We start from the raw sequence: 27,374 nt of genomic DNA on the forward strand, positions 1-27,374 counted from the left end.
TTTATTTTGGATCCCTAGCATCTGCAGTTTTCTGCTTTTTGAAATGTGCAATTTTGACACAGCTGGAGCAGTGTAGCAACATCCAAATGTGTTCAGCCTTCATCTTAGTAGACCTGTTGAAACTAGAAGTTGAAAGGAATAGAATGTTATTGGTATAAAAGGAGGTATTACAAAGAGGTTGGCCATCAGCCAAAAGTGGCATAGTGGTATTGTCACTATAGTGATATTGTCACTGGACGGCATTCCAGAGACCCAGGGTAATGCTCTGGGAACCCGGGTTCAAATCCCAACATCGTGAAACTTGAATTCAGTAAAAATCTGGAATTAAACGCCTGGCGATGACTAGTGTTTTTTTTTTTAAAAAATCCTGGTTCACTAATGTCCTTTAGGGAAGGAAATCTGCTGTCCTCACCTGGTCTGGCCTACATGTGAATCCAAACCCACAGCAATGTGGTTGACTCTGAAATGCCCTCTGAACAAGGGTAATTGGGGATGGGCAATAAATGCTGACCTATCCAGTGACTCCCACATTCCATGAATGAATACATATAAATATAAAAATGTCTGGGCGCTGTGTTTGGAAATGGCAGGGGACAGAGCAGAAGCAGGGCAAAAATCAGTGCGGAAGCCAATATGTAAAGGTTTGCCAATTTTATTTTCTGTCCACAAGTCTCCTAATTTATCAACAAAAAACTACTGCGGATGTTGGAAATCCAAAACAAAAACAGAATTACCTGGAAAAACTCAGCAGGTCTGGCAGCATCGGTGGAGAAGAGTTGACGTTTCGAGTCCTCATGACCCTTCAGCAGAACTGAGTAAAGTTAGGAGAGGGGTGAAATATAAGCTGGTTTAAGGTTTGTGGGGGGGGGGAGGGGGGGGTGTGGTTGTAGGGACAAGCAAGCAGTGATAGGAGCAGATAATCAAAAGATGTCACAGACAAAAGGAACAAAGAGGTGTTAAAGGTGGTGATATTAAGATAATATCACCACCTTTAACACCTCTTTGTTCCTTTTGTCTGTGACATCTTTTGATTATCTGCTCCTATCACTGCTTGCTTGTCCCTACAACCACCGCCCTTTCTCCCCCACCCCCAATCTTAAACCAGCTTATATTTCACCCCTCTCCTAACTTTACTCAGTTCTGCTGAAGGGTCATGAGGACTCGAAACATCAACTCTTCTCCGCCGATGCTGCCAGACCTGCTGAGTTTTTCCAGGTAATTCTGTTTTTGTCCTAATTTATCAATTCTGATAAAATAGAAATAGCTTACGCTTGAAGAAATCTGTTTTTTTTTAATAAACTGGAGCACACTGTTAGAAACACAACACAGTATGCATTAATTTTATTAATATTGCAATATTTTGTATCATATGGTGACTGTCACAAGTTTGGCAAACATAGAAATCCTAGTGGGCGACACTGGTCTAGGCAGAGTGGATAGAGAGAAACTGTTTCATTGACAGAATGGTTGAGAATCAGAGGACACGGATTTAAGGTGATTGGTTCTTTTACCATAGGCAAAGTGAGGAAAATTTCTTTCACACGATCTGAATGCATTACCTGAGAATCTGGTGGAGACGATATAAGCAGGGCTTTAAAAAGGGAGTTGGGTAAGCACCTGAAGAGAGTTTTGCAGGGCCAAAGGGAAAAGGTGGGAGAAATGGTACTAGCTGAGTTGCTCTTGCAGTGAACTGGTATGGACCTGAATGGCCTCCTGTGCTGTAACCAATCTATGATTCTAACTGCTGCTCCTCGTGGCATCAGATGATGAGTTATTACCAAGTTAAGTGGGGCAAGTACATGCCTTATGAGCATCTGATGCTGAACTAGTTGCTATGAATCACATCAAAGGAGAACAACTGATTTTCTCCATTTTTATTTTTATCTTTCATTTGGTTACTGTTGAGATAGAGTACTTGCATGTGAAGAATTTTCTGAGAAAATATAGTATACAACAAAACTACTCACTCTGCTTATAGAAACATCTGTATATAATATCTCAAGAATGGTAACCCATAATCTACTTTGGCACATTCACCATCTATTAAATCTTGTTATTGGGTGACTTAAACAAAATGGAAAAACACACATTTTATTTATATTGGTATTCGTCTTGTTCTGCCAATTCGTATATAGCCAGCTAAAAACAACCACTAAGTTAAGGTCGGGATCTAATAACCAATGAAGCACTAAACGACTTGACTTCAGAATCTAGCTACACGTACTTTTTGGTAAATGACATACAGGGTTTCAGCTTAGGACAAATTTGAATGGAATTGTTAATGCACTCAGGGAAAAATCTCATTAGTGGATCAAACCTGAAATTCATGGTTTCTGAATGCAACAGTGAAAACACAGATGGACTAAGTCCTCTTTAGAATCATTCATTGGTGTGTGAAAAGTATAATCATTTCAAATATTCACCTTGTGCTGTGTGATGTGGAAAATTGATTCAGAAGAGAAAGACTTGTTGTAGAGAAATTATTGCTAGTTTTGTCAACTGATTTGTTTTATATGTGTATATAAAAAGAAATACCCTGCACTATGAATATTAGCAGCTATGGGAAAGGACAAAAAGTGAAAGAAAAAACTTAGGGTGGGATTTTCTAGCCCTGCCCACTACTGAGATCAACCAGTCCCACCAAAAGTCAATATACTTTTGGCTGGCTCACCGTGGGTCCTGCCATGGCAGAGCTGGAAAATTCCAGCCATAGATTTTGAAAAGGCCCTTTTCACAACTTGGTGTCCAAAAGCACTTTACAGTCAATGAAGTACTTCTGAAGTGTTGTAATGAAGGAAACAAGCAGCCAATTTATGCACATCAAGGCCTCGAACAGTATGTGATAATGATCAAATAATCTTTTATTTTTCTTCAGTGATATAGGTTGGGGTGTACATATTGGCCAGGGCAACGCATATGCGTTTCTTCAAATAGCACCATAGAATCTTTTATGCCCACCTGAGAGGGAAGACTTCAACATCTCTAAAAGTTGGCACCTTTAGTACAGTGCACTCTCAGCCTAGATTGTGTGCACAAATCTCTGGGACTTGAGCCCACAACCTCTGAATCAGAGATGAGAGTGCCACCATTACACCAAGGCTGGTGCCTTACAAAATGATTCTATCTAATTTACTGTAGCAAATATGAGTGAGATGAAGACATGATTTGTTTTTTCCCCATTATAAAATATCCCCTGTTATAACTTGGCCAGGGTAGTCTCAGTGTGACATAGATGAAAGTAGGACTGGAAAGATTTGAACGGAGTTTCTGGGGAGATGAGCATAGATTTGGAAAGCAATAACCTTGTAGGATTTCAGTGGTGAAGGAGATCAATGAGTGAACAGTAGAGAAGACTGAAGGACCGAGAGTTAAAGTTTTGACTAAGGGCCCGAAGACGAGTTTGGAAAGAAACAGGAACGGTGCCTATAGAAAATACAGTTTACAGTTTGAGCTATCATGAATTGTCGGCCAGCATGGGGTCCAGGAATGATATTTGTGTAAATATGAATTGGGTCGGGAAAGGATCTAGGGAGCAGATAGATATGCTAATAGGGTGGAAATGGGGATGAAAGTAGGAGCTGCTGAGGGGTTGGAATTGAAATGGTGGAAGTCCAGATCGAGAGGAGGGAAGGGAAGGAAGCAGCAGAAATATTTGCATGAATAGCCTTGATCTTGGAGACCAAAAAAATTAAGTTCCTTCTACTTGATATTGGTGGTGGGACTGAAGGGCAAAAGAGATGGTTTATTATGGAGAAGGGTGACTTAGTGTTCATGCCCTCCAGAATGCTTCTTGAATAGCAGGTAATTTTGGCACAGATTGAGGCACGGTAAAATGTTTAAATGGTAGAATTAGATCTGGTAATCAATTGTGGGTGAACCAAGCACAGTTCTGTTTCTGCCTCCACATTTAAAAGGTGAAGGTGTGGGATGTGCTGGTCAACAGATGAGGATTATTTTGCTGGGGGCAAAGATGCCAAAGGTGGAAATGAGGGAATGGCTTTGCAGGTTGATGACAACAGAAATCTCCTAGCTAATTGTGGGATAAATAAATAGTAAAGTAGAGGGGGGAGAAAAACATGTAGCTCATGAAAAGCTTTTGTTTCTACAGGTGAACGTTGAAGGTAGTGGCTTTGAAAGGAGGTGGGAAAGGGAATATGGCTAGCTACGGAAATGGTTTGCGATAATCTCGAAGACTTAATTTTTGGGTTGGTTACTGTTCCTTATTTACATCAATGATTATGATTCAGAAACTCTCTGAAAATTGGTGAAATTATAGACTATATCAAATTAGGAACAGCCATGCAATTGCAGAAGACAACTTTGAAATCACAGAATGCGTTGAATAAAATAAGTAGCCAAACAGTGGCAGATGAAATTTAATGCAAACCAATGCAAAGTAGTGCATATAGAAAGGAAAATTTGGTGGCACATATACTCTACGAATGGTGCAGAAGTAACTGAGGATGAAGTTAAAGAAATCCAAGAGCTTTGGCAGATTTGGCACCCAACAGGTCTAACCAGTGAAGAACAACAATCAAATAATCAAATGGAATATTGAGCTATATAGTCGAAAGTGTAGAATAAAAATTGGAGGAAGTACTAATTAAATGGTGCAATGTTCTAGTCAGTGAACATTTTGAGCACTCTTTCCAGACCTGGTCACTGAGAAACCAATGTGGCAGTCAAGCTTGGGAAAAGTGGGCTTCTCGCCATGGAAATAAGGCCTCTAAGAAGTGGATCAGACATCAAGATAACTATATCAGAACTGATGTAAGGATATTCTGCATGTAATGGTCGACACTTGGAATGAAATTCCATATAGAACCATGAAGCCCAAATCCTCTGAATACTTGAGTAATCAACAGCGAGGGTTCTCAACCATTTCTGGATGGATCAATTAAGATTTGGCAAATGGTTTTCCTCATAAATAACCATCTTATCGATAATCAGATACTAAACAAATAAGGCAAATAGTATAATCACGTAATTTAGTTTTAGATTGATTTTTACATTAGCTGTTTGGTGCGAATGGGCTGTGTAGTAAGGTAACATTTTTTTATTTTTTTGTATTTGTTTTGTATTTGCCTTGTATCTGAATGAGCATAGCATTCGGGATAAAACTAATGAGTTAACAGTGCAAATAGAGATAAATAGGTATGATTTGGTGGCGATTTACTGAGACGTAGTTACAGGAAGAACTGGGAGTTGAATATCCACGGGTACTCAGTGTTTCAGAAGGATAGGCAGGAAGGAAAAGGAGTTAGTATAGCTTTGTTAGTAAAGAAAGAGATCAGTGCTATAATGAGGAATGATATAGGTACTGGAGAGCAAGATGTAGAGTCAGACTGGGTAGAAATAAGAAATAGCAAGCGAAAGAAGCCCCTGGCGGGAGTAATCTGTAGGTCCCCAAACAGCAGTTCAGCAGTAGGGCTCAGTGTAAACCAGGAAATACTGGGAGCATGTAAGAAAGGCACGGCAATAATCATGGGTGATTTTCATATGCATATAGACTGGACTAATCAAATTGGCAAGGGTAGCCTCAAGGGAGAGTTCACAGAGTGCATTAGGGATTGTTTCTTGGAGCAGTACGTTGTGGAACCAACCAGGGAGCAGGCTATTCTGGATTTGGTTTTGTGTAATGCGATGGGATTAATTAATGATCTCATAGTAAAGGATCCTCTAGGGAAGAGTGATCATAGCATGCTAGAATTTCAAATTCAGTTCGAGAGTGAGAAACTTGAGTCCCACACTAGTGTTTTGGATTTAAACAAAGGTAACTACATAGGCATGAGGGCAGATTTGGCCCTAGTGGACTGGGCAGGAAGACTACAAGGTAGGACAGTTGATGAGGGCAGATATTTAAGGAGATATTCAATTCCTCCCAAGTAAAATATATTCCAAAGAGGAAGAAAGATGGTAAGAGGGGTAAAAAGCATCCATGGCTAAGCAAGGAAGTTAAAAATAACATAAAGGCAAAAACTAAGGCATACCAAATTGCATAGGTCAGATGCAGGCTGGAAGATTGGGAAACTTTTAAAGATCAACAAAGGGTTACTAAAATAATAAAAGGAACAAAGGTAAATGATGAAAGAAAATGCGCAAAATGTAAAAACTGATAGCAAAAGCTTCTACAAATATATAAAAGGGAAGAGTAGCTAAAGTGAATGTTGGCCCTTTGGAGGATGAGACTGGGGAGTTAATAGTGGGGAATGCAGAAATGGCAGACACTTAATCAATATTTTGCCTCAGTTTTCACAGTGGAGGACACTGGTACCACCCCAATAGTAACAGGTAGTGCAGAGGGTATAGAGAAGGAGGAACTTAGAACAATCACCATCACTAGAGAAAAAGTATTGAGCAAACTATTGGGATTATAGGGTGACGAATCCCCAGGACCTGATGGTCTACATACCAAGGTCTTAAAGGAGGTGACAGCGGAGAGAGTGGATGCATTGGCTATAATATTCCAAAATTCCCTGGATTCTGGAAAGGTTCCAGTGGATTGGAAAAATGCTAATATAATGCCCTTATTCACAAAGGGGGGGAGGCAGAAAGTAGGAAACTATAGACCAGTTAGTTTAACATCTGTTGTTGGGAAATTGTTGGAATCCATTATTAAGGAAGTAGTAATGGAGCATTTGGAAAGTCAAAATGCAATCCATCAGAGTCAGCATGGTTTTATGAAGAGTAAATCATGTTTGACTAATTTGTTCGAGTTCTTTGAAGATGTGACAAGCAAAGTGGACAATGAGGATCCTGCAGATGTAGTATATCTGGACTTCCAGAAGGCCTTTGATAAGGTGCCGCACAAAAGATTAATACACAAGATAAGATCACACAGAGTTAGGGGTAGTATGTTAGCTTGGATAGAGAATTGGCTAACCAACAGAAAGCAGACAGTCGGGATAAATGGGTCTTTTTCTGCATGGCAAGCTGTAACTAGTGGGGTGCCACAGGGTTCGGTCCTTGGGCCCCAACTATTTACAATCTTATTAATGACTTGGATTCAGGGATAGAAGGTACTTTAGCTAAATTTGCAGATGACACCAAAATAGGTGGGAAAGTAAGTTGCAATGAAGAAATAAGAAATTTACAAATGGATATGGACAAGTTAGGTGAATGGGCCAAAATTTGGCAAATGGAGTTTAACGTGGATAAGTGAGAGGTTATCCATTTTGGTTGGAAGAATAAAAAGCCGACTTATTATTTAAATGGAGAGAAACCTCAGAATGCTTCAGGGCAGAGGAATCTGGTTGTCCTCGTGCATGAATTGCTGAAAACTAGTATGCAGGTACAGCAGGTAATAAGGAAGGCAAATAGAATTTTGGCATTTATTGCTAAAGGAATAGAGTATAAAAATAGGGAAGTGCTGTTGCAACTGTACAAGGCATTGGTGAGACCGCACCTGGAGCACTGTGCACAGTTTTGGTCCCCTTACTTGAGGAAGGATGTAGTTGCAGTGGAGGCGGTTCAGAGGAGATTCACTAGATTGATTCCTGAGATGCGGGGCTTGTCTTATGAGGAGAGATTGAGTGGTTTAGGCCTATACTCGCTAGAGTTTAGAAGAATGAGAGGAGATCTAATTGAGGTATACAAGATGCTAAAGGGGATAGACAAAGCAGATGTGGAGCAGATGTTTCCCTTTGTGGGGCATTCTAGAACGAGAGGCCATAGTTTTAGGCTAAGGGGTGGTAGATTTAAATCCAAGATGAGGAGGAATTACTTTTCTCAAAGGGTCATGAATCTGTGGAATTCACTACCTCAGAATGCAGTGGATGCCGGGGCGCTGAATAAATTTGAGAAGGAGATAGACAGATTTTTAATCAGTAGCGGGTTGAAAGGTTATGGGGAGAGGGCAGGAAATTGGAGTTGAGGCCAAAATGAGATCAGCCATTTAAGTTAGATTATTTGAATAAAAACAGAATGTAATTCACTTGCATGCTTTTAACTGCTACAAATGATGTGACTTCCTCATAAGCTATAAATTACAAATGTTTAATTTCAATATCTTGTAGCCTAGCACAAAATGCCAGAATTTAGTGAGGCTATAGGACAGTGACCAAACATAGCCCAAATCCCTTCTTTTCACACACTTCTTCTCTTGGCACAAAGAATGTCAAGTCTCTTGATGGCTAAATGATTATTTGCAGCTTTATTTGAGGTTTTGCCTTTTGTCTGCACATTACAATTCAATACATGAAACAAACAAAAATTAATCGATCTCTAAACTAGTGCACAATTTGGGGAACTTTATGGGACAAAAGCACATCAGCCAAATGATGGGGTGTCTATGATGAGTAAAGTCCTTTCGTACTTTATATAAATATCACAAAAGGTGCTGGCAACAATCATCAGTAATAGAAGTGAACTAACTGGAATAAAATAAATCGGTGAAGTGTAACAGGTTTCTCGTACCACCAGTCTTGGGTCAAATTTGAAGACCAGATTGTAAAGAATAGCAAAACTCAGATTATAACAGATTGTACCATAAAGCCATGCGATTGTGATGAGCAGCAAATGCCATCTATTTGGTGGTTTTAACTTGCCAGATTTAGCATGAAATAAACACAAAGTTAGTTTGATTAGTTATAAATGCAGGCCTTGTTCTAAAGTCAAAAGGAGCAATTACAGTTCACCACTCATGCCATCTCTTTTTTCCCGTATTCCCCAAGATGTCTGCAAAGTTTAGGTAGTAGTTTAGCTGTATAAAAGAGCAAGGTATAGGGTTTGACCTTGGTGTGTACTTGGATTTCCACTGGGGCTTTTCTGGGATACTACAAGTGTTCAAAGTATTCCTATGTTAAGAGGGGAGAATCTGCCACTTATTACATCAACTTTGATTTATATAGTGCCTTTAATGGAGTAAAATGTCACAAGGTGCTAGACAGGAGCATAATCAGACAAAAATGGCATTGTGTGAAAGAGATATTAGATGGATAAAAACTGGATCAGCAAGCACAGAGGTGATGGAGGATAAGTTGGTTCTGCAAGAAAAGGGTCCACAAATCCTGTACTTCCAAATGAATTTTGTGCATTGCTTGACTTGATTGGCAGTTCTCCCACAGGTTCTTTATCCCCATTTTGTCATCGGAAGTGGGGCTCTTCGGTTATGCAAACCTGAAGATGTATAGAAACAAGTTTGAATATAGTACCTTCTGTCCACAAACCATTTCTACAAGTCACAATTTTTCAATAATTTTATAACAGAATATTGTACATTGTAAAATATTAATTGGACATTAATAATGAGGATGCCTCTGATTGTCATGTCTTCTCTGAAGTCATTGGGTGCTACTTAAAGAATCCTGCTCTTGCACTTCAAAAGTCAACTTCTGCTTAAAGTGAGTAGTGGGCTTTTAAATTACAAGGAGGATTCCTGTTAAAGGGTTTGGGAACTTCTGGTGGCTGAACAGCTATAACTTTAAATTACAGGACCTTTTTCAGAGATAGGAGCTTCTCATCGCATGTTCTTGCATCCTTTCCAATTTCCCTGTTTGTCTCACTCCTGCAAGCACATGCTACTCCATTTATTTGCCTGCCCCACCCCCCCCCCCAAACTGCATCAAACATCTCTGCCTACCTTTTACTGTGTCCTGTCCTAGTCCGATTCACCTGTTTTCTGCATTCAACACCTGAAAATGTATCCTGAAGCCTGGATCCTTGCTGCTACCCAAAACTGCCACCTATGACCCAAAAGGTATTATCAACCTGCCTGTAGCACTGTCTGCTTCCTTTTTCTAACCCAGCTGCCAGGCCTGTTTACACTAGAACACACCAAATGCCTGCCCTCCCTGATTTGCCCTTGCCAGGGCTTTAGACCACAGTCAGAAATCAAACAAGTGTCTTTCAGCATCCAATTATGTTATGAAGTGATGCAGCCAAAATGTGGTCGCAGTTAGTCAGTGAAATTGCTCAGAGGCATTGGCCATATTTGTTGAATCTGTGGGTTACGCTGAGATAAGATAATAGCCTCTCAATAGCAAGTCACAAGCCTGTCAAGCATCATCATCACATTGTTGATCATGATTTGGTCCCTATGTATAGTATGTACATTCAAACAAGAAAAATCATTGGATTGTGGCTTTGAGGGCAACTAATGCAAGGAATTTACATAATCCCATCACTACACAAATTGCATTTCAGCCTCCTACTTGTGAATCAAAACTGTCAAAAGTTTTTGTAGAGAAGATTTTTAAGTGAAATTAATATTAAGGTTTTACAGTTCCAGAAGTAGTATTCTGATCTTGTTTTTTTTTATCTTGCCTGACTCCTGCCAAGCTTTCTAGTACGGTTGATTTTTTTTCAATATTCCTCTTTACTGCCCCATTTAAAATGTTAAACTGCTCCTAGAGACATATTTTCCTGAACCTTATTGGAGGACAGATAAGACTGAATCAAACAATGTAACAGGAAAGCTTCAGCAAATATCTCCTGAAGAATTTGGCAGAGGAAGTTTAAGTGTGGTGGTTTGTGTTTGTTTTATTCTGGATCAGGTTTGTGGAGTAGAGGGTAAAATACATTGCATAGTTTATATTAAAATAACTACATAGGCTTAAAGGGTGGCCACATAATCTTAAATGTTGCAAACTAAAACCTGTAGACTTGTTTTTCTTCCAATTCTCATGTTCTAAAGCTGTTTGGCAATTGCTGTAATTTTAACCTCAATATTAACCTGGGGCACCTTTGGGGCAGATAAAGAAATCCCCTTTGGTCATCGAGTCACTTTGGCCTTTGCATGCAAAGTAGGCCCCCACCTTCCTGACATGGGCTATTCTCCCTGACAAGTTTCTCAGGAGCTAAAGTGGCATGGGTGGTGTGAATTCTCCACCCCAACCACTTTAACTATCCATTTATGCTGGTCAGGCAGGGTTAATGTCAGGACTTAATTTATGAAAAGATCCCTTCCAGTGACATCACAAACTGGAAAGGGGTACTGACAGCATTCACTTTCTGCCAGCATTCAATTTCTGCCAGTTGAATGGCCCTAGAGGAAGTTTTTACTCAATTTCTATCTGCTATTTAGTACTGCCTCAATATCTTTTGAGACAGTAGAAGCTTTGATTTATCGTTTTTATTACCTTGGTTTGCATTTTTGTTATTATAATTCACCTGACTTTTAGGGAAATTTCTGAAAGACTTTTTACAAGATCTTATAAATATCCATCTGAAGACTACTCATGGCATAAAAGGAAGTTGATGATTTTTCAAAGTCATAAATCATATCTCAGCGCATCTGTTGGTGTTATCTGAAGGTGACTAAGGAGTCATATTGTGGCTATAATATTTTGATTTCTGGAAATGTTTGATCTGCGTTTTATTATAGTTAAATTGGAACTGCATGGTATTACTAGTAAAATGATTAGATGGCTAGCAAATTTGCTAAGTACTAGAGAGCTGGAGGTGATAATTCTGCCTGCTAGTAGCTAGAAGAGCTCTATCCAAGGATTCTGGACCACTTTTCTATGTCTTAGATTTGCTGAATGGACATTGTTAATAATTATGCAAAATTTGCAAATGACACTAAGATGCATAGAATCATACAGCACACGAGACCACTTGGCCCATTTGAATTTGTGGTAAATCTTTGAAAGAGCTACCCAATTAGCCCTACTCCCCTGCAGTTTCCCCATAGCCCTGTTATTTTTTGCCTTTCAAATATTTAAAATTCCCTTTTGAAAGTTATTGTTTCATCACCCTTTTCAGGCAATCTATTCCAGATCATCTGGAATTATGTGGGTTTTTTTCCTCCTCTTGTCTCTGCTTGTTTTATCAATTACCTTAAAAATTGGTGTCCTCTGGTTACTGCACCTTCTGCGACTGAATTCTTTGAGAGTTTGAACATCTATCAAACCTCTTAACTACCCATGTTCTAATGAGAATACCTCCAGCTTTTCTCTAAATCTTTCTGTAACTGAATTCCTTCATCCTTTGTACCATTCTAGTGAATCTCCACTGCACCCTTGACATTCTTACTAAGTGAGGTGCCCAGAATTGATCACAATGCTCCAACTGAGGCCTAACCGGTGTTTGGTTTTAACATTTCTTCCTTACTTTTGTACTCTGCCTCTATTTATAAAGCCAAGGATCTCATGTCTTTTAACAGCCTTTTCAACTTATCCTGCTATTTCAAAGACTCATGTACATACATCCCCAGGCCTCTGTTCCTTCACGCTTTTAAAATTGTATCATTTAGTTTATATTGCCTCTCCTCACTTGCTACCAAAGTGAATTGCTTCACACTTCTGTATTATATTTTAATATAATACAGACTGGTGAAATGGGCAGATATATATCTTCCTGAAGTCTTTTAACCATTCTCTCGATATTTGCTGTATTTCTCAATTGAATAGCATCTGCAGATTTTGAAATTATTTCCTATATACCCAAGTCCACGTCAATTAAGAGCAGAGGTACCAATACCAACTTCTGGGGAGGCACAATTGCCTCCAGTCCGAAGAATAGCTGTTCACCACTTCTATATTTCCTGTCCCTTCACCAATTTCTTATTCACGCACTTACTGCCCTTTAGTCGCATGGACCAATTTTGCTAGCAGGTCTGTTACGCTGGATTTATCAAATGTCTTTTGAAAGTCCATCTACACAACACCAACTCATCTGTTACTTCATCAAAGAATTAATGACACATGATTTAGATATCCAGTGTTGAGGAACGTGGAGTTTAATGTGAATGCATGTAAGATAGTGTATATTGGTACAAGGAAGGATGACTAAAATGTGCACAATGGGTGGAATTCTACTGACAAATCTAAAAGGAAAAAGGTCTGAGTGTGATTGTTTAATATTTGGAAAATGTCCAGTCATTGCAAGGTTATTTGAGGTGAATTCAGGTGCTTCTCAATATAAGTTTTTATTTAAACTGTATCTTAGTAAAGAGATATCACTGGGAGCATGGCGCCCAGTTTTGATCAACCTTGCCTTTAAGGATTATGGTTTCGTTGGCCCAAAACATTAAAAATAAGAATGATGATAGGATTTAAAACTATAAATTTAAGTTATAACAACAGACTGAAAAACTGAATTTGTTTTCACTGGATTAAGCAAGAGAGGCAATACAATTCATATCTTTAAAGTGATGCTAAAACATGGATATTACAATTTTGCCATCAGTTGTCGCAAGATTATAGGACATAATTAAACCTGAAACAGTGCTGGAAAATTGTAGGAATTGTTTTCCACCTGTGATTATATAAAGTGGACTCTCATCAGAGTTGATGTGGTCAACTTCTGCTCTTTTTGCCTGGTGTCAAAGAGGCAGTAATGGCCTGAAAATGGGGTTCATAGCCTTACCTCCCTGATAACACCAGCAATGCAGAGACACCATTTTAAAGAGGGCCTACCTCTGGGTGCCCAAAGCGCCCATCTAATTTGGGCGATAAACTTGTTTTAATATTGAAATTGAGGTCCTGTGATGTGAGTAGGGCCCAGATTATTATTTTAGGAAGGAACTGGTCAGAGCCTGTGCAATATATCAGATGAATGTTAAAAAGGCCAGAACCTCAATCATGTGGCCACTTCGGTGGTCAGCCCACTCAGGCAAAATAGCCTCTTATCAATTCTCAATCACTCTTTCTTTCACTAATAAATTGATTATCTGACAGGAAGTGGGACTAAGATTACAATAAAGATTGATTGAGTTATCATGAAATCCTGTGGTATGTTCAATACATGATTAAGAATGGGTTGCAGAAACTTGTTTTGGCTTTTTTGAAGTTCTGCCTGGTATGGGCGACATTACTTAAGAATTTTGGATTGGTTGAGCTATAGGCCATCGCTATGTGGCTTTGTGGGCTAAATGGCCTTTGTTTCATGGTTTCCTTTCATTTTTCTTTAAAGACTTTCTCTGGTTCTCCCTCTTGAATTTTTCTTTCACAAGACTTCTTGCCTCTCTTCAATTTCGTGATTAAACAGCCTCTATTTCTATCCTTCCTTCCTCTTCTTCTTTCTTCTTTCCACCCATGCTTCCCACTGCGCTGCCCCCACCTCTCCCCAAAACCCAGTACAGACAGACTTTTTGTATCGAAGAACATTCACTATTGCAGAAATGTTTTCCAGGCTTCTGCTAGCAGCAAGGGTGTATTCTGAGATTGTACATCCCTATGATCTTTGTGCTTGGATGAAGTCAAATTGCAAGTTAGGCCTGCACAATTGTATACTGTGTGGCTGCCATGCAACAGGTACACAGAAGTGGAAAATTTACACTTTATTTTTAAAAAGGAATGTGTAATTTAGAAATTGTTTTTACGTAATTTAAGTAAGCGCATTAGGGAAGAATGCAATATGTATTTTGTCTTAAAATTTGGGCCAAGATTTTAATTATTACTAAAATATATAACGCCTGAAGTGATTATTAACTGGAGGAAACCGAAGCTTGAATAAAAATGAAGTGAATTAAGTTTTTGTGAATGCAGATATTTGGATTACTCAAGTTCTCAAGGGCAATTAACGCCCACCTCCTGTGAAAGAATAAAAAAGGTGGTTCTCATGCAAGTATAGTCTAAAGTTTGGCATGTGCTCTTGGAGGTGCCTGATGCCCATTTGAGCAGTAATGTCATTACAATAATCCTTAATGTCTCTAAACTACACAGAAGGAAATAATTCCAATCCGAGATTCTCCTTACTCCTATGCTGTGACTCCTGTCCAAATTTGCAGATTTGTAGCTGTTGAATGATTACCATATTCAGTTGGCTGGATGCTTCTCCTGTCAAGTAGTGTCCATCTAAATTCACAAACATGAATGATTTGGTGTACATTTTTATAACAAATCACATTTAACTGAAATAAAGATCATTGTGAATACACATACAAGTGCCTTTAGTAGACTAAAAAAATGACTTTAATCTACCATTGCATATGTATTAGCAAAGATCTTCATTTTCAATTCCATATAAACTTAACCTTCAACTTTAAATTTATCCTTCAGCATTATACACTCGGGAATTCCAAACCTGGAGCCCCTTTGTAAAGCTGTTGAGGTATGTAACTTCAGAACTAGCTGCAATGACCTAGCCTTATAATACTTGAGATGACTTCACAGAATCATGGTGCAGAAGAGGCCCTTCGGCCCATCGAGTCTGCACCGACACGTGAGAAACACCTGACCTACCTACCTAATCCCATTTACCAGCACTTGGTCCATAGCCTTGAATGTTATGATGTGCCAAGTGCTCATCCAGGTACTTTTTAAAGGATGTGAAGCAACCCGCCTCCTCCACCCTCCCAGGCAGTGCATTCCAGACTGTCACCACCCTCTGGGTAAAAACGTTTTTCCCCTCATTTCCCCCCCCCCAAACCTCCTGCCCCTCACCTTGAACTTATGCCCCTTTGTGACTGACCCTTCAACTAAGGGGAACAGCTGCTCCCTATCCACCCTGTCCATGCCCCTCATAATCGTGTACACTTCGAGCAGGTCGCCCCTCAGTCTTCTCTGCTCCAACAAAAACAACCCAAGTCTATCCAACCTCTCTTCATAACTTAAATGTTTCATCCCAGGCAACATCCTGATGAATCTCCTCTGCACTCCCTCCAGTGCAATCACATCCTTACTATAATGTGGCGACCAGAACTGCGCACACTACTCCAGCTGTGGCCTCACTAAGGTTCTATACAACTCCAACATGACCTCCCTACTTTTGTAATCTATTCCTCGATTGATAAAGGCAAGTGTCCCATATGCCTTTTTCACCACCCCACTAACATGCCCCTCTGCCTTCAGAGGTCTATGGACACACACGCCAAGGTCCCTTTGTTCCTCAGAACTTCCTAGTGTCATGCCGTTCATTGAATACTCCCTTGTCAAATTGCTCCTTCCAAAGTGAATCACCACACACTTTTCAGGGTTAAATTCCATCTGCCACTTATCTGCCCATTTGACCGTCTTGTCTATATCTTCCTGTAGCCCGAGACACTCAGCCTCACTGTTAACCACCCGGTCAATCTTTGTGTCATCCGCAAACTTACTAATCCTACCCCCCACATAGTCATCTATGTTTATATAAATGACAAATAATAGGGGACCGAGCACGGATCCCTGTGGTATGCCACTGGACACTGGCTTCCAGTCATGAAAGCATCCTTCTGTCATCACCCTCTGCCTCCTACAACTAAGCCAATTTTGAATCCACCTTATCAAATTACCCTGTATCCCATGCGCATTTGCCTTCTTTACAAGTCTCCCATGTGGGACCTTGTCAAAGGCTTTGCTGAAATCCATATAAACTACATCAACTGCACTACCCTCATCTACACACATGATCACCTCCTCAAAAAATTCAATCAAATTTGTTAGGCATGACCTCCCTCTGACAAAGCCATGCTGACTATCCTTGATCAAACCTTGCCTCTCCAAGTGGAGATAGATTCTCTCCTTCAGAATTTTCTCCAGTAGTTTCCCTACCACTGATGTGAGACTCACTGGCCTGTAGTTCCCTGGCTTATCTCTACAACCCTTCTTAAATAGTGGAACCACATTAGCTGTTCTCCAGTCCTCTGGCACCTCCCCCGTGGCCAGAGAGGAATTAAAAATTTGGGTCAGAACCCCTGCGATCGCCTCCCTCAGCAGTCTGGGACAGAAATCATCTGGCCCTGGAGATTTGTCCACTTTTAAGCCTGCCAACACCTCCAATACCTTGTCACTCCCTATATCAATTTGCTTAAGAACCTCGCAGTCTGTCTCCCCAAGTTCGATACCTTCATCCTCATTCTCTTGGGTGAAGACGGATGTGAAGTATTCATTCAACACTATAGCGATGTCCTCTGGCTCCACCCATGGATTGCCCCCTCGGTCCCTTATGGACCCTACTCTTTCCCTGGTTATCCTCTTCCCATTGATATACTTATAGAGTATCTTGGGATTTTCCCTACTTTTACCAGCGAGAGCTTTCTCATATCCCCTCTTTGCTCTCCTAATTGCTTTCTCAAGCTCCACCCTGCACTGTCTGTACTCCACTAACGCCTCTGCTGATTTACTTGCCTGTAAATTTGTGTTTCTCTTTTGGATTTGTCAGAACATGGGTTTTTTCTATTACCAGATAGTCTTAGTTGGCTCTGACACCGTCAAAGATCATTTGTGAAATTGCAGCTAGAAAGACCAACTAACTTGCTCAATAACCAAAGCTGGAAATACTCAATAGTCAGGCAGCATCTGTGGAGAAATGGAACTCAGTTAGTTGATTTTTTACAGCTAAGACCGTACCTTAGGACTTTTGGTTTGGAATCCCAGGTTGATGAAGCTGAAGTTTATCTGGCTCAATCTTTTCACCTCCTAAAATCAGTCTACAATTGTGTGTATTTGTGAATGCCTTCAGTTCAGTTCAAGGTGATGGGAGTACGCCGAAACTATTATGCTAAATTATTTTTGTGACAAAGCCAGATTTTTCCCCTTCCACCAAGTACCAGTCATATTTTCTTCTTTACTCTGTTCTCTCCCATTTCTTAGGGCAGTGACCAACATTGGGTGGTTTCATTGGTTATTGATGCACTCTGGTATCTTAAATGATGGTCTTAGACCTGAAATGTCAACAGTGATTGGCTTCTGTTTCTCCACAAATAAAGCCTGGCCTGCTGAGTAATTTCTTGTCTTTTCTGTTTTTATGTTTACAGATTTCTATCATCTGCAGTATTTTCTTTTCATTTACGCGATGTCTAATTATTTTGTATTGGCTATGCTTTTAACATCTGCTTTGTAACAAATATTGAGTAGCTAGTGAGTGTTTATTCATTTAGACCATAAGACATAGGAGCAGAAATTAGGTCATTCGCCCCATCGAGTCTGCTCCACCATTCAATCATGGCTGATGAGTTTCTCAACCCCATTCTCCCGCCTTCTCCCCGTAACCTTTGATCGCCTTACCAATCAAGAACCTATTGTCTTAAATACCCTCAATGACCTGGCCTCCACAGCCTTCTGTGGCAATGAATTCCATAGATTCACCACTCTCTGGCTAAAGAAGTTTCTCCTCATCTCTGTTTTATAAGGTCTTCCCTTTACTCTGAGGCTGTGCCCTTGGGCCCTAGTCTCTCCTACTAATGGAAACATCTTCTCCACGTCCACTCTATCCAGGTCTTTCAGCATTCTGTAAGTTTCAATCAGATCCCCCCCTCATCCTTCTAAACTCCATAGAGTATAGACCCAGAATCCTCAAACGTTCCTCATATGTTAAGCCTTTCATTCCTGGGATTGTTCTCGTGAACAAATCTTTGTTTATTTCTGTTAAATCAGTTAATTTTCTAAATAAAGGCATGGCAGGGTGCTTCAGAGTCTTGGAGTGCACTTGCAAGTCCATGTGGGAACTTCAGGATGCTTCTCATGTCCTGGGCAACTAGGTGGATGGGAACTGTTGTCAGCTCGAGCGTCCGCAAGACTGAATTTTGTGTGGATAGCCCATATCTGGATTAGGTCACCCCACAACTTGAGTGTGCAGACAGAGGGAATGAGTGACCGCCAGACAGTCAAGGAAGACCAGACAGATAGTGCAGGAGCCCCATGAGTGAATCTTGCTCTCCAACCAGCAATCTGTTTTGAATACTGGTGAGAGTGATGCTTCCTCTGGGGAGTGCAACCAGAACCAAGTTCATGGCATCATGGCTGGCCTAGCTGAATGTGTGATTGGAGAGATGCTGAAGGAGGGAGTGCTTTAGATTCCAATCCTGGGATATTGAGATCAGATCTGGGTAGATGGGACCTGCACAGGCTTGACAGGTTGCACCTGAACAGAGCTGGGACAATGTCCTTTTGGGGTGGTTTGCTGGTGCTATTGGGTGGGTTTAAACTTGGTAGGGTGTTGTGAACCAGGATGTAACATTAGAGAGGCAAAACACAATTGGAGAAAGATAGCACCAGAGCAAGAACAGTGAGTGAAGTATTAGATGGGGGTCAGAGTAAGAATAAAAGCAATAAGCCCTAAATTAAATTTACTATGCATATATGTGAATGCATGGAGTGTGGCAAATAAAGTTGTTGAGCTGCAGACACAGGTAGCCACTTGGGAATATGGGCCTGTAACTTTTGCGCTCCCCAGCATTGGATTTGTGGGGGGTACCCCAAAGATGTGCTGGGGAATCCACCTGGGAAATTCCCAGGTAAGCGTTTGCATGGCAATTGCCCAGAAATGTACACTTCCTCTGGACAATTGCACTGCACTGGGAACCATCCAAAGATGCAGTTTGAATCGCAAACTTCAGATGGTTCTGCCAGGGTTCTACCAATAGTTACCGAGAAAAGATAAGAATTAAAACCTCTTCCAACTTCTGAGTAATTATTGTAAAGACCCAGACCGACCCCACGGTACACACCACCCCCCCCCCCCCCCCACCACCCCAAGCAAGTGCTGTAAAAAGGGGGCATGGCCTCCTTGAATACGCTGGAGCTAGTCTTCGCTGGTGCCTGCAAGGAGTCTTTCGATGCAGAACCTAAGCAACTCTGGTGAACAGAAGTGGCAATGTAATTTTCAAGACCAGGTAAGTAGGTATTGATTTCTTCTCATTTCTGCGGGCCAGCACTTTCAAACACTAGCCGAAGGTTACAGCCCATGATGTGATGATGGAGACCTAGCTCAAAAAAACACAGGACTGGGTATGAAATATTCCTGAATGCAAGATGTTCAGGGAAGAAAAGAAAGGAGGAGAGATGGCAGTAGTAATTAAGGATAGGTAGGGAGAATGTCCTAGGGAGTGAAGGGCGGAATCTATTTGTTTAGGGCTTAAAAAATAGAAACTGGCTAAAGAGGAATGGGGAAATAAGTTAAAGGGTAAGACAAGAGGCAGTGGCAGACATTTAAGATGATATTTCACAATTTCCAACAGGGATATATTCCGTTGAGAAAGAAAGATGCTGTGAGAAAGATGCACCATCCGTGGTTAATGAAGGAAGTTATGGATGGTATCAGATTGAAAGAAAAGGGGTACATTACTGCAAAGATTAGTGGTAGCCCAGAAGATTGGGGACATTTTAAAAACCAGCAAAGGATGATTTAAGGAAAAAAAAGGGGGAAATTAAAGTATGTGAGAAAGTGGCATGAAATATAGAAACACAGACGGTAAAAGCTTCTGCATGTATATAAAAAGGAAGAGTAGCTAAAGTAAGCATTGGTCCCTTAGAGGGTGAAACTGGGGATTTTTTTTTTATTCACACAGGATGTGGACATCACTGGTTAGGTCAGCATTTATTGCCTATCCCTAATTGCCTTTTGAGAAAGTGGTGGTGTACTGCCTTCTTGAACCGCTGCAACCCTAGTGGTGTAAGTACACTCAGTGCTGTTGGGAGGGAGTTTCTAGATTTTGACCCTGCGACAGTGAAGGAAAGGTGATATATTTCCAAGTCAGGATGGTGAGTGGCTTGGAGGGAAATTTCCAGATGATGTTCCCATGTATCTGCTGCCCTTGTCCTTCTGGGTTGTAGCAGTAGTGGGTTTGGAAGGTGCTGTCTAAGGAACCTTGGTGAGTTCCTGCAGTACATCTTGTAGATTGGACACACTGCCGCCACTGTGCGTTGGTGGTGGAGGGAGTGAATGTTTGTGGATGGGGTGCAATCCAGCTGGTTGCTTTGTCCTGGATGGTATTGAGCTTCGAATGTTGTTGGAGCTGCACTCAAGGTAAGTGGAGAAGTATTCCATCATGCTCCTGACTTGTGCCTTGTAGATGGTGGGCAGGCTTTGTGAAGTCAGGAGGTGAATTGCTTTCCGCAGGATTCCTAGCCTCTGACCTCCTGTAGCCACAGTATTTGTATGGCTAGTCCAGTTCTGATCAATGGGAACCCCCAGGATGTTGTTAGTGGGGGATTCAGCGATGGTAATGCCATTGAATGTCAAGGGACGATGGTTAGATTCCGTCTTGTTGGAGATGTCATTGCCCAACACTTGTGTGGCGTGAATGTTACTTGCCACTTGTCAGCCCAAACCTGGATATTATCCAGGTTTTGCTGCATTTGGACATGGACTGCTTCAGTATCTAAGGAGTTGCAAATGGTGCTGAACATTGTGCAATCATCAGTGAACATACCACTTCTGACCTTGTGGTAAAAGGAAGGTTATTGATGAAGCAGCTGAAGATGAGTGGGCATCGGACACTACCCTGAGGAACTCCTGCAAGTGCTGTCCTGGAACTGAGATAACTGATCTCCAACCACCGCAGCCATCTTCCTTTGTGATAGGTATGATTCCAACCAGCGGAGAGATTTCCCCCAATTTCCATTGACTCCCATTTTGCTAGGGTGCTTTTATGCCAAACTTGTTCAAATGCTGCCTGGATGTCGAGGGCAGTCACTCGCCTCACCTCTGGAGTTCAACTCTTTTTTGTCCATATTTGAGCCAAGGTTGTAATGAGGTCAGGAGCTGAGTGACCCTGCCAGAAACCAAACTGAGCATCAGTGAGCAGGTTATTGCTAAGCAAGTGCTGCTTGATAACACTGTAGATGACCCCTTTCATCATTTTACTGATGATCGAGTGTAGACTGATGGGGCGGTAATTGGCCAGGTTGGATTTGTCCTACTTTTTGTGTATGGGATGCACCTGTGCAATTTTCCACATTGCTGGCTGGATGCCAATGTTGTAGCTGTGCTGGAAAAGCAACATTAAGAATGGGATATGAGAAATGGCAGAGACTTTGAACAAATATTTTGTATCTGTCTTCACAGTAGAAGACACAAAAAGCATCCCAAGAATAGTGGAAAATCAAGAGGCAAAAGGGAGAGGATCAATCATCTTCATTAGAGAAGAAGCACTAGGATATTTAATGGGATTAAAGGCTGTTTGCTGAACCTGATGGCCTGCATCCTAGGGTCTTAAAGGAAGTATTTGCAGAGATGATGGGTGCATTGGTTGTAATCTTCCAAAATTCCCTAGATTCTCAAAAGGTCTCCATGGATTGAAAACCACAAATGTAACACTATTCAAGAAAGGAAGGAGACAGGAAGCAAGAAACTATAGGCCAGATAGTCCAACATCTGGCATTAGGAAAATGCTAGAATCCATTATTAAGGTGCTAGTAGCAGGTTATTTAGAAAATCATAATGCAATCAGACAAATTTGTGAAAGGGAAAAATAAGTGTTAGACAAGTCTATTAGAATTCTTTGAGGGTGTAACAAGCAGGGTGGATAAAGGGGAACCAGTAGATGTAGTGTATTTGGATTTCCAAAATGCCACATAAAAGGTTATTACACACAATAAAAGCTCAGGGTATTAGGGGTGATATATTAGCGTGGATGGAGGATTGGCTAACTAACAGGAAACAGTTGGGATAAATGACACGTTTTCAGATTGACAAATTGTAACTAGTGGAGTGCCACAGGGATCAGTGCTGGAGCCTACTTAAGATCTGTAACTAGTATAACTATTTAAGATCTATATTAATGACTTGAGTGAAAGGGCAGGCTGTATTGTAGCTAGATCTGCTGATGCTGCAATGATGGATTGGAAAGCAAATTGTGAGGAGGATGCAGAGTCTGCAAAGGGATATAGATAGGTTAAGTGAGTGGACAAAAATTTGATGGAGTATGGATAGAGTATATGTGGGGAAAATTGAGATTGTCTGCTTTGGCAGGAAGAATAAAGAAGCAGAATATTATTCAAATTGAGACACGCTGCAGTACGGAGGGACCTGGGTGCCCTTGTACACGAATCACAAAACCTTAACCTGCGGGTACAGCGAGTAATTAGGAAGGCAAATGGAATGTTGGCCTCTATTGCAATGGGTTGGAATATAAACGTAGGGAAGTCTTGCTATAGCTGCACAGGGCAATAGTGATATGGCACTTGAAGTACTGTACACTTTTGGCCTCCTTCCTTAAGGAGGAATACACTTACATTGGAAGCAGTTCAGAGAAGGTTCACTAGGCTGACCAAGGATTATGGGGTTGTCTTCTGAGGAAAGGTTGAGCAGGTTGGACCTATGCTCATTGAAGTCTAGAAGAATGACAGTGATCTTATTGAAACAAGTAAGATTCTGAGGGGATTTGACAGGGTGGATGCTAGGAGGATATTTCCTCTTGTGGGGGGAATCTAGAACTAGGTAGCACAGTTTAAAAATGAGATCCCATTTAAAACTGAGATGAGGAGGAATTTCATCTCTGAAGGCCATTAGTCTTTGGAACTTTCTTTCACAGGGCAGTGGAGGCTGGGCCATTGAATATATTCAAGGTTGAGTTGATCGGATTTTTGATTGATCAAGGGAGCCGAGTGTTATAGGCTGGAAAGTGGAGTTAAGGAATCAAATCGGCCATGATATCAATTGGTGGAGCAGGCTCAAATGGGCCAAATGGCCAACACTCCTATTTCTTATCTTAATATTCTCATCTCAGAGTTTAAATCCCTCCATAGTTTGGCAACCCTTCCCCACCACCCATCTCTATAACCTCCTTCAGTATTACAACCCTTGGATTTCTTGCATCACTTCAATTTTTTTTGAGAGTCCTTACTTTCCATTGCCCCATCATTAGGGCTGGAAATTACAACTGCTAAATTTTTGAATTTCCTTCCTTGAAACTCTCGCCTCCTTTTAGGCGCACATTAAAACCTACCCCTTGGCTCCCAAATTAATATGTCTGTGTTTTTCCAGCAATTTTTGTTTTTGTTTCAGATTTCTAGCATCCGCAGTATTTTGCTTTTGTCTCTTGTTCAAATTTTGTACAATAATGCTCCAGTGAAGTGCCTTGATGTTTTACTATGTTAAACAAAGTTATATAAATGAGAGTTGTTTTTGTAAAGGTTTCCATTGCATTATTTTATATAGAACAGAGGAGTTCTCCCCTATGTTTTGGCCAATGTTTATTCCCCAACTAACATGACTTTTTAAAAAAGAAATGATCGTTTATCTTGTTGCTGTTTGTGGTGGTATCATGTGTGCAAATTGGCTGCCATGTTTCCTGCATCTCAACAGTTACTCCACTTCAAAGGTTGGCTATAAAGTACTTTGGGACACCATGAAAGGTACCACATTAATACAAGTTCTTTCCTCCTTGTCCCCCTTTCCTCTTAATCTCAAATCTACAGCTGTGAGATTGTATGGTGAGTGTTTAACTACTGATGGTCGATGTGGCTGTGGATTTTGAAGAATAGCTTCTGTTCAGTAAACAAAAGGAATGCTGTTTCTTTATCCCCAATCTGGGCACAATTTCAGCCACCGCTCATCAGTATCTATTAATAAATACTGCTTGTGGTTTTATAATAACACTTGTAAATTTGGTGACGGGATTAAAAGTTTTGGCTGTAATACAGAACATTAATAGAAAATAAGTGTATATTGTAAAACCTGCTTTTTTGAGGCAATAAACAAACATTTTTCAGATCTAGGTTGCTGCAGTAACACAAACTAGTTCAGTAAAAATTAATCTCTGCATGGTGAACTGTCAAATTTGCAGAGCCCTAATTTTTCAAAGTGACATTTATTATCTGGGTTTTCTGAGTAGGACAGTTCCTGCTTAAGAACAGTATCATGTGCTATTTAGTCAATCTTTTGTACCTTACAGTAAATTGCTCCATAAAAACATCCTGTTTTACTGTACATAATGTGTGGATTAGCCAGTTCAGCATCAACATGCCAGAATGTGAATTTACTATATTATAAGACACTTTGTTAGCTCAACATAAAATGTTGAGGTCGTGAACTTAATTCTGTTTTGTATTATATTTGTTGTGAAACATGGTTACTGTCATTACCATTTATATAAACATGGAAGTCTGGAACTAAGAGAAGCATATTACAACAATAAAGGCAGTTGGGACACACAGCCCAATCCAAAAAACATCAAAAATTGAACCATCAAAGAGATGGCTGGTGTAGGAAATTAACATGTATTGATGCAGTAGAAAGTGGGATTTGAGTTGTGTTTGAAAAATATTTGATTCTGAATCTAGGTATATCAGCTGGGAAACGTGTATTCCACATACTGATGCCCTTGTCTTAATGGAGTACTAACAACCATCAAAAAGGAACCAGAGAAAGCAAATTACAGCATTTTGCTTCTATCTAAAGAAATGGATGCATCAATTAAAATGTCCTTTGCATTTGATAATACCAGACAGGAGCATGAGAAATATTTAAGAAATGACCCCCTACAAAATTCTAGTCTTCTATATTCGGTACAAAAATACAACTTTAGCATGTTTAAATGTGAATAATTCTGGTATAAATGTAGAACATTTTATACTTGATCAGTTTTAATACTTTGCTGAAAAATTAATTTCAACAAGTGCAGGATTTTACACTAAATATGGGGTGGTGAGGGAGTTCACATTACGCAAGTACAGGTCCTGAGACTTTGTTGCTGTGCTGTACATTGGCATATTTAGAAATAGAGCAATTCTACCATGTCATGGAAATAAAAATTTTAACATGATTAAAGTTATATTCAGAGGTCTGAAAGTAACAGGTTGTTTCCTTCTCAGGTGGGGAATGTTGTTAGAATATATGTAATTTTAAGATTCTCAAGAATATTTTGCAACTCTTTAAATTCTAACATTCTAAAAAATTTATGCAGTTTCAAGGTTTGATTGGGAGTTATATAACTGCAAGGTTTACTCTTGCTGAAAATAAGCCATTAAATCTGGTAGTTTTAGACCAATTATAGCCAAACCATTAGTAATGGACAAAAATGCTGATGCGTATTAAACAGTGCTGCAATTTGTCTTATGAATGATGACCGACAGTTTGGTCAAAAATGGAGTAAAGCTGGATCTTGCAGGGAGAGGGGGAGCTGAAGAGGCTTAGAAAGGTAATTCAAGAGCCGAGATGGCTGATGGCATGGCAGCCAGTGGTGTGGCAAAATAGAGGTTGCGCAAGAGGTCTGAGTCTGATAAAAGCAAAAAACTGCGGATGCTGGAAATCCAAAACAAAAATAAAAATACCTGGAAAAACTCAGCAGGTCTGATAGCATCTGCGGAGAGGAATACAGTTAAAGTTTCGAGTCTGTATGACTCTTCAACAGATGCTTTGTTAGATATGTAAGATTAATGTTTTGAGTAAACAGTTCATAACTCAGTGCATATTAATTGTGAGAGAGATGGTATATTGTATTTTCAAAGCAAAAGAAAAAAGTACTTGCAGCCCAGCCCAAGTGACACTGAACCAAACAGACCTATAAAGGTCTGGGGTACAATTCTGGGCTTATGCGCTATTCATGCTGCATGCAGCACTGTAATTAGTTTTAATGTCCTGGTAATATATAGGTGGAAAATCAAATGTCTTTTCCACTCTTGGTCAGTATGTATCTAGTGATCCCTGCCACATGTATTCGTTTGGCTGTTGAAATGAGGGAAAATCACACTTGGTTTTGATGCCCTCCAGATACAAGTCTGCTAATATTATCAAAGTTTCTGCATGAATGCTCTGATAAGATAGAAAAATGTTGCAGATGCCCATAAAATCAAAACACTAGGCAATAAAAAAGAAATAAGGATGTGGGTATGGAGAGGAACACCATGGACAAAGAAGTAGACAAAGGATAGAAGTACAAATATGCTGTGCCAGGAAATAAGTTGGTGGTTCTGCAAAACAGTCATGTAGTTGTAGAGACATAGAGAGAGTCATGAAAGATCAGTATTATGCACCACCTGCAAGCTAGTTTAATAGCATGGGAAAATAGTTGAAGATTTTGTTCTGTATACTTTAATGTGAAAGTGATGTTTTGCAAAAGTACGAAATAATCAGACTGCCCTGTTTATCCTTCGCTTATAGTGGAGCACTTCGCAACCAGTCACTTGGCTAGTTTTGCGTTGCAACAGTATTAGTCTGATGACTAGATTTTCATGTAATCGACCAGTGTCATACCTGGAATGTGTTTGATACTCGAAACTAGACTTGATTATTGAACTGGACAAGGTAGGGTTTTGCTGCTCTTTTTTTAGTATTCCATTTTTAACCATTTTTAATTTTCTGTTTTCTGCAGACTAAGTACATCGACGTGATTTAAATCCGTGTCCACAGAGAAAAGGGTTGAATGCACCTTTTCCCATGGTACCTACCTTACAGTTGTACAACTCACTAGATGGAACTGGTACTGTCTGAAGCAGTCACCTTATTGCAAGAATATACACAGACCTATTTCCCATGCGGATGAGTGGGAAAAGCCAACACATGAATCTCAACAGGAACATAAATTGCTGCCTTTTTGGTACTTCCTTCAACAAAAAGACACACTCTTCCTGCAAGTTTCAGCTGAGCAAAAAAGAAAAAAAAGAGCCATAGCTAATGTGAACCTATTTACTGAAGTGTTTTGAATCCATTTGAATGTTAAGTAACAGTTAAATGTTCATTTTTTTTAATACAGCTGTTCACAAAGAAATACCTGCTAAAAATCATCTTTAAAATGTTCCCCTGTTCAAACACTAATAGGCTTTTGTTTGACTAGTGCTATAAGGTAA

At 40.2% G+C, this 27,374-nt stretch overlaps 1 protein-coding gene across 1 annotated transcript in view; it reads left to right on the forward strand.

Annotated features, from left to right (window-relative positions):
• Positions 1–27,174, forward strand: part of irs4b (insulin receptor substrate 4b) — a 63,658-nt gene extending 36,484 nt beyond the window's left edge. The window contains exon 2 of the mRNA XM_078547576.1: positions 26,900–27,174. Within this exon, the coding sequence (XP_078403702.1) occupies positions 26,900–26,904 (5 nt within the window). The 3' untranslated portion in view covers positions 26,905–27,174. The remainder of the gene's footprint in view (positions 1–26,899) is intronic.
• Positions 27,175–27,374: the final 200 nt, after the last annotated feature.

The sequence above is a fragment of the Cetorhinus maximus genome, chromosome 8 (assembly GCF_964194155.1).
Source record: "Cetorhinus maximus chromosome 8, sCetMax3.hap1.1, whole genome shotgun sequence".
Classification (NCBI taxonomy): Eukaryota; Metazoa; Chordata; class Chondrichthyes; order Lamniformes; family Cetorhinidae; genus Cetorhinus; species Cetorhinus maximus.